The 7,511-nt window shown below is 35.5% G+C and overlaps 1 protein-coding gene across 1 annotated transcript in view; it reads left to right on the top strand.

The window, feature by feature from the left end:
• The first annotated feature begins 2,349 nt into the window (after positions 1-2,349).
• THEMIS (thymocyte selection associated) overlaps positions 2,350-7,511 on the top strand; it is a 197,931-nt gene continuing 192,769 nt past the window's right edge. Inside the window, exon 1 of the mRNA XM_043592288.1 lies at positions 2,350-2,764. Within this exon, the coding sequence (XP_043448223.1) occupies positions 2,674-2,764 (91 nt within the window). The 5' untranslated portion in view covers positions 2,350-2,673. The remainder of the gene's footprint in view (positions 2,765-7,511) is intronic.

Here is a 7,511-nt window from a genome sequence, read left to right as displayed (position 1 = left end):
AAAAGAAAAAATATTTCCTTACTTTCTCCAGACATTTCTCTACTTTTCCTTTGTTTTATTTTTATTTAAATTTAATTTTTAAATTTATATAGATTTAATTTTGTTGCATAGAATTTTAGGAAACTAACTTCTATTTCATAAATTATTTAACAACTATTTGTTGAATAAAACATTCTTCTCTACCACTTTGGGATTTCACCTTTTTCATGTAGTAAATTATTGCTTGTACTCTGGTTTGCTTCTGAGCCCTCATTAATCTGATTATTATTACACTTGTAATCTACTGTTTTAGTTGCTGAACTTGAGTCATCCATTTTACTAACTGGTGATTCAAATGCCGTCTCAATGCCTTTTTTTTGTCAATTCTGTCTTGGCTGTTCATGTCAGGATTTCCTTTCCCTATAGTGTCAGAAGTGATTAGGATCTAGACTAAAGTAGTAACAGTGGGGATACAGAGCAACAACAGAAGACGTGATATTGAGTATTGCCACATTTTAGGAGGCTTGAGGGATTTGGAGGCCGGAGATGGCCTTTCCCCTGATGCAGCCTTCTGATTTAGGAAACTGGGAGAATGATAGTCTCATTAACTGAGATTGGAAATGTAGGAGAATCAGATTGTGACACAAACCAAGGGTCATCTGTTCAAAGAGCAGAAGCAGGGTATTATACATAACTGTAAGATATTGGTGATGTTTCAAAAAGGCTTCATTGGCTCCTAGGATAGAAAGTTGATTTGGGAAAACTGAAAAACAAAAACAAAAACAGCAAGTGAAGTCTAGCTTGGATTAGGTGTTGTAGCACCAGTTCTAAAAGATGTGTGATTTTTAAGGAGCAGTCCACAGCAGCCTGTTTTATATATTCTGCCAAGTAAGATATGCTGTTAGGCTATAAACAATGTTTGCACTGGATTAAGGAGCCTGAGTTTGGGACGAGGAGTACAGAAGCAGACTGATCAAATTTGGGAGATGTGGGGGCAAAAGAGTTGCAAATGAGGAAGTAGAAGCTACTAGTGAAAAACTTTTAACATGACCCTATAAATTCTAGTTTTGTAAAGAAAGAAATGAAACCAGGCAGATTATTGCAAATGTCAAATATGATTCTAAGAGCTGAAAGAGTTTTGCAAGCTCTGTCTCAAACTAAGGCTATGCTTTTATTGCTTGGTTATTTATGTGAAGGATATGGTGAGCTGGGGTGAGCCCAGACCCCCTCTGTCTGCTATGCCGTCTGAAGCCTGAGGCCATAAGTTTCTCAACAGAGAGCCTGGAGTCCAATTTGTAAGGAGAATGTGCAGCTTCTTAGTATCTTTCACCTCTATGTATACCAACTAGTCTTCCTTTACTCATCCTTAAAGAAACTTAGAAAATATCAGCTTGAGTTGTATACACTAGGTCTGAAACACTGTTTCTGCTAAATACAAAGAATAGAGAGAGGGAGAATTTTTTTTTTAATTTTTTTTTCAACGTTTTTATTTTTATTTTTGGGACAGAGAGAGACAGAGCATAAACGGGGGAGGGGCAGAGAGAGAGGGAGACACAGAATCGGAAACAGGCTCCAGGCTCTGAGCCATCATCAGCCCAGAGCCCATCGCGGGGCTCGAACTCACGGACCGCGAGATTGTGACCTGGTTGAAGTCGGACGCTTAACCGACTGCGCCACCCAGGCGCCCCAGAATTTTTTAAGAGATCTGTTTCAACCAGGCTCCTCTGGCTTCCTTTGACTTCAGGCATTTTCCCCAGGTAAAGTTTGGACCACAGAATCAAAACTGCAGAATTTTAGCCTGGGAAGAAATTGTTTTATTTATTTGACTCCTTCTACTTTTTTTTTTTTTTCATTTAATAATTGAACCAAATTAGGCACAGAGAAGTTAAGGCTGAAGTCACCTCTACATCAAAAGCAGAGCCAAACCCAGGAAACTGTTTCCTTGCAACAGATTTAGATACTTTCACGATACTGTGGTGATTAAAAAATTCATGTTAATTTACTGGATTAATTTACTGTTTCACTTTGCATATTGTACCCCTCCCCCACCGTCCTTTAAGATTCAGCAAAATTTTTAATGTGGAAGAATAAAAACTGGTTTCGATCCTCTCTTTTCAGAGTATCAGATTTCTCAAAAGAGCTGACACAAAGCACTTTTGTAACCAAATTTAATATGAAAGCACTGAGGGTATGCAAATAAGGCACAAAGCCAAATTTTAGAAATGAACTAAAGAGATAAAGAATTAACATGGTGCCATTTTTAAGATTAGACTCTCGTCCTGTATTCCTGTTCCTTTCTGGTTTTGAAAAGCCACAAGCAACTCTCACTCCAGTCTTGCTGCTGTTGGCTGGCAACAGACAGAGCGAGCTGCTAATCAGCTCTCATTTTTTTTAGCATTGTCTGTTTAGACATGCTCACCACCCCCCCCCCCATCCTGTTCTACTTCAGCATCAGAAGGAAATGAAGCCACAATGAGAACAAAAAGAGCTGTCACACCTTTTGTCCCTGCCTCCTCCTTCCCTCTTCACAGTCTTACCCACATAGAGCTACTCCACCCCAGTTGGACGGTAGCGTGACATCCCTGCCTGCCTGAGGGAGGAATGAGAAGGGGAAACTACAGCTGCAGACAAGTGACACCCAGAAGCCAGCAGCTTCTGTAAGTACCAGGTCTGCACAAGACCCAAGTCAGCGCAATGGCAATGACGCTGGAGGAATTCGTTCACTCCCTTGACCTCAGGACCCTTCCCAGGGTTCTAGAAGTCCAGTCGGGCATCTATTTTGAAGGTAAGCACTCTCCTATCCCTTGGCTGGCTAGAAAGTTCTCATAAGATATGTACTCTTGGAAACCGGAGGGGGAAATTTTAATAGAAAATATGTGAGTTCCTTTGAAAGGAAGGTGATCACAAAAGAGAGAAAGTAACTGACGAAACAGTCACAATCTAAGAGTGCTAGAGAAGAGAAACTAATAGGACTCTGGGGTAGATAGGGAAAAGGAATGGAGTGAAAAGCGTGAGCTTTCTGGAGGCCTTCAGATAGTCCAACATGAGTGGTAAATTATTTCCGCCTCTTTGAAATGGGTTATACTCCAAGAGTGAAGAGTCGCTATCCATGTTTATATTTCTAGGATATAAAAAAAGTATTTTTTAAAAACAAAAACAATTATTAAAAGCACAGTGTTTAGAAAGAAAAACTAACCAAACTCTGAACCACTTTGCAATGTTGCTTATGCCAACATTTCTCTCACTTCTTCTGGAGTGGCCTAACTCCTAACTCTTTAGATAATGACATTCTTATTTGAAGGCATAGAAATTAATATCTACTAATTGCAAGATAATTTTTAAGAATCTGTATTGAAAAATCAGGGTTTCATTAAGATTATGTAATAAGTTAGTGTGCTTCGATGTGACTTATGATGTTAGTTCAGTAGAAAAATGTTAAAGCCTATTAACAGGTACCCTAGAATCTTTACGGAATTACTTTGAATACATGCAAGACAAAGAGTTATTTTCTAGGAAAATATATATTTTTGGTCACAAGAGTGGTAGGGTTGAGGCAGTAATAGAATTAGATCCAGACAAACTACTGGAAAATTAAGGTAAATAACTTCTGGCAGTCCAATCTTTCTCATTCAAGACAAAATAATGTGTTACATATATATTATTATATTATGCAATAAAAATTGACAAATATCAGACCTAGTTCATACACACACACACACACACACACACACACACACCTCTGCTATATCAGCTTAGCACTGGATTTTGTTTAATTCATTTGTCAATTGATTATACGGAATCAGACCGTATTTTTCCATGTATACAATATTAAGAAATGTATCTTTGTTCCTACGCCAGCCCCAAATCATTTTTTTTTTGGTTTCATCGTTTGTGTTTTTGAAGCTTTGCATACGAAATTACAGAGATATTTTTATTATTATATACCAACTTTACAGTTTTATATTTCTCATTTAGTTTTTAAACCATTTGGAGGATTAGATATGGTATGGAGGGATCCAGTTTTAGATTTTTCCATATAATAAATCTGATTTCCCAGTACCATTTGAGAAGCTAGTCATCCTTTCCCAATTGATTTATGTGGCTACTTTTACATCATATTAGGTACTCACATCTGGATCAGTCTGTCTCTGAAATATTTCTTCTATTCCATCAGTCTGTTTTTTCTTGATTGTGCCCAAATCACCCAATGTGTGTAACAATGGTTCCAGACTAAGTGTTAAAATATATTTCATGTATAGACCAGTCCCTTGTTTCTACTCCTTTTTTCTAAGTTGACTTAGCTGTTCATAGACCTTGTAATTATGTTTTTAGAGAAATTAGTTACTTAAGAAATCCTACTAGAATTTGCATTAGATTGTATTGAGTTTATAGATTAACTTGAGAAAAATTGGCATCTTTATGTCATCTTACAAAAGAATATAGCATGTCTCTCCATGTGTTCCGACCATCTTCATTCTTTACTACGTCACTGCTATGTTACACTTCAATTAAGAGAAAAGAGTGAACAACTTGATGAATTTTTACAAGTAAACACATTTATATAACCACCACTGTAGTCAAGAAATAGAAAATTGCAAATATTCTGAAAGCTCTGGTTTGTGCCCTTTCTCAATCATTATCCACCATCTTCTCCAAAGGTAACCATTATCCTGACTTTTGTCCATTTATGAACTTACACAAATGAAAAATTATAGTATGTATTCTTTCTGGTTGGCATATATGTTCAACATTATCTTTGTAAAATTAACCCATGATGTTCTATATAGTGTGTATAATAGTCTGTTGGATAAATATACCACAATTTGTTTATCCATTCTATTGCTAACGGACATTTGGATTATTTCCACTTTGGAGCTGTTACCAGTAATGTCATTAACATTCTTGTCCAAGTGTGTTCACTTGTATGTGCATTCAGTTGGGTATATGAATAAGTGGAGTTGCCATGTCATATGCTATGTATATGTTTAGCCTTGATATATAATGAAAAACAATTTTTCCAAGTAAGTAGTTATACCAATTTATATTCCCATCAGCAATCTATGAAAGTCCCAATTAATCCATGTCTTTGGTAGCACTTGATGTTATCAGTCTTCGTAATTGCAGTTACTCTGTGAAGAGTATAAGGGTAGCTCATGGTTAGTTTGCATATCCCTGGTGACTAATGGCCTTTTAGAAATGCTATTTTTTTTAAAGATTTTATTTTTAAGTAATTTCTAAACCTAACATGGGGCTCAAACTCACATCTCTGAGATCAAGAGTCACACGCTCCACCGACTGAGCCAGCCAGGCACCTAGGAAATTCTATTTTGTGAAAGACATTGTTCATGTCGGTGGCTCATTTCTTTATTGGAGTTTATAAATTTAAATACATACATATGTGTATATATATGCATTTATATGTATGTGTGTGTGTGTGTGTGTGTGTGTGTGTGTGTGGAGAGAGAGAGAGAGAGAGAGAGAAAGAGAGGGTCCTGACCCTTTATCAGTTTTTGTCAGTTACCTGTGTTGCAAATGTCTTCTCTCAGTCCATAAATTGACATTTCATTTTCTAAATGTCGCCTTTTGATGAATGGAAGTTTTTAATTTTAGTGTTAATGTAGTCAGTTTATAATTATTTTCCTTTTTGTGTGTTGTCAGAATTTTCTTTATCCTAAGTTCATGAAGACATTCTCTCAGCATCTATTCCATTTGTTTACTCCCTCCTTTAGATCTGTAATCTACTAAAATTGATTTTTTTTTGTATATGATTTGAGGTTGAAATTAGTGTTTATTTTTTTCTTCTATGGAGCCAATTGGTGCAGTGACTTTTATTGAAAAACTGCCTTTTTCCTACTGCCTTACTGGGCTACATTAGTCATTAACAGTGTCCATACATGTGGGGTCTCCTTCCACAGCATCTATTCTGTTCCATTCAACTAATTGCTATTCTTACATTAATTTCACCGTATTTTAGTTAAAGCAGGTTTGCAACAATACATAATTTAGGTTATGTTATATATGATGATATGCTCTAAGACCTGTGGTTCTCAAACTTGGTTGCACATGAAACACCTGGGAAATATCGAAAATATCGATGCCTAGGTCTCTCCTCAGAAGATAAGGATTTAATTATGTGATAAGTGCGGTGTCACCATCAGGTTTTGGAAAATCTCCCTGATGATTATAACATGCAGCCAAAATTGAGAATTATAATGTAGAATAAGTTCTTCCAATTTATTATTCTCTTTCAGGTTAGGCAGTGTGAATTTTCATATATATTTCATGTACATTTAACTTACCAACTTCCACAAAAGTGTTCTTGGCATTTTGCTTAGCAATGCCTTGGTTTAGAGAGAATTGGCACCATTTAAAATTTTTTTTAATGTTTATTTATTTTTGACAGAGAGAGAGACAGAACATGAAGGGGGAGGGGCAGAGAGAGAGAGAGGGAGACACAGAATCCAAAGCAGGCTTCAGGTTCTGAGCTGTCAGCATAGATCCCAACATGGGGCTCGAACTCACGGACCATGAGATCATGACCTGAGCCAAAGTGGGACACTCAACTGACTGAGCCACGCAGGTGCCCCAAATTGGCACCATTTTAAATTAAGTCTTCTGATCCATAAACCTGGTATAGCTATCTAGTTATATAGATCTCTTTTCATTTTATAGCTTTTTTGTGTGTGGAGTTCTTGCACTTCCTTTTATTCTTGATTTTTTTTTCATTCCATTATAAATAGTACCTTTTGAAACTTTCATTTTCTCTTTGTTGTGTTTGTTGAATTCTAAAAACATATCTTTAGATTATTTTGGATTTGTTATATACACAGTCATGTATTTTATGAACATTGACAGATCTCATCTTTTCTTTCCAATTTTTTTTTTCAGTTAAAGAACTGATTAGTGTTTCTAATGTAATACTAAATAGGAGTAATGATAACCCCCCCAATCTCTATTTACAACCACAGAAAATTTCAATAATTCATCTTGAAGTATGTTTGTTTTAAGTTAAAGAAGTATCCAATTTTCTAATAATAATTTTTAATCATGAATGTGCATTTAACTCATCACATATTCTTTCTGTGATTTTTGTGATGATTATGTTTTTTATATTGATTCATTTTTAAAATGTTAAATAAGCATTTTCCATGAGGAATAAAACCAATTTGGTCATATAACACTAAATTTGGTTCACTAATTTTTTTTTCTTTTAGGATTTTTATATCTCTTTTAGAGAATGAAATTGGCTTATAATTTTTATTTCTTATAATGTCCTAGCCATGTTTTTGTACTGAGTTATGTTGAACTTAATAGAACTTCTCTGGGTAGAGTCTTTTTCAATTCTTTTAAAGATGTGCAAATATGGTGTTACTTCTCATTTAAATATTTAGTAGTATTCTTAATGAAACCATTCTGAGCTGGAATTTCTAATATGGAGATCATTTTAATTATGACTTCCAAGTTCTAAATAGTAAGGTCTTCCTATCTATGAGCAATGTTTCTCTCTCATTAAAACAAAAACAGAAAAGCAA

The sequence above is a fragment of the Prionailurus bengalensis genome, chromosome B2 (genome assembly GCF_016509475.1).
Source record: "Prionailurus bengalensis isolate Pbe53 chromosome B2, Fcat_Pben_1.1_paternal_pri, whole genome shotgun sequence".
Lineage (NCBI taxonomy): Eukaryota > Metazoa > Chordata > Mammalia > Carnivora > Felidae > Prionailurus > Prionailurus bengalensis.
This window is presented reverse-complemented; position numbering and strand designations above follow the sequence as displayed.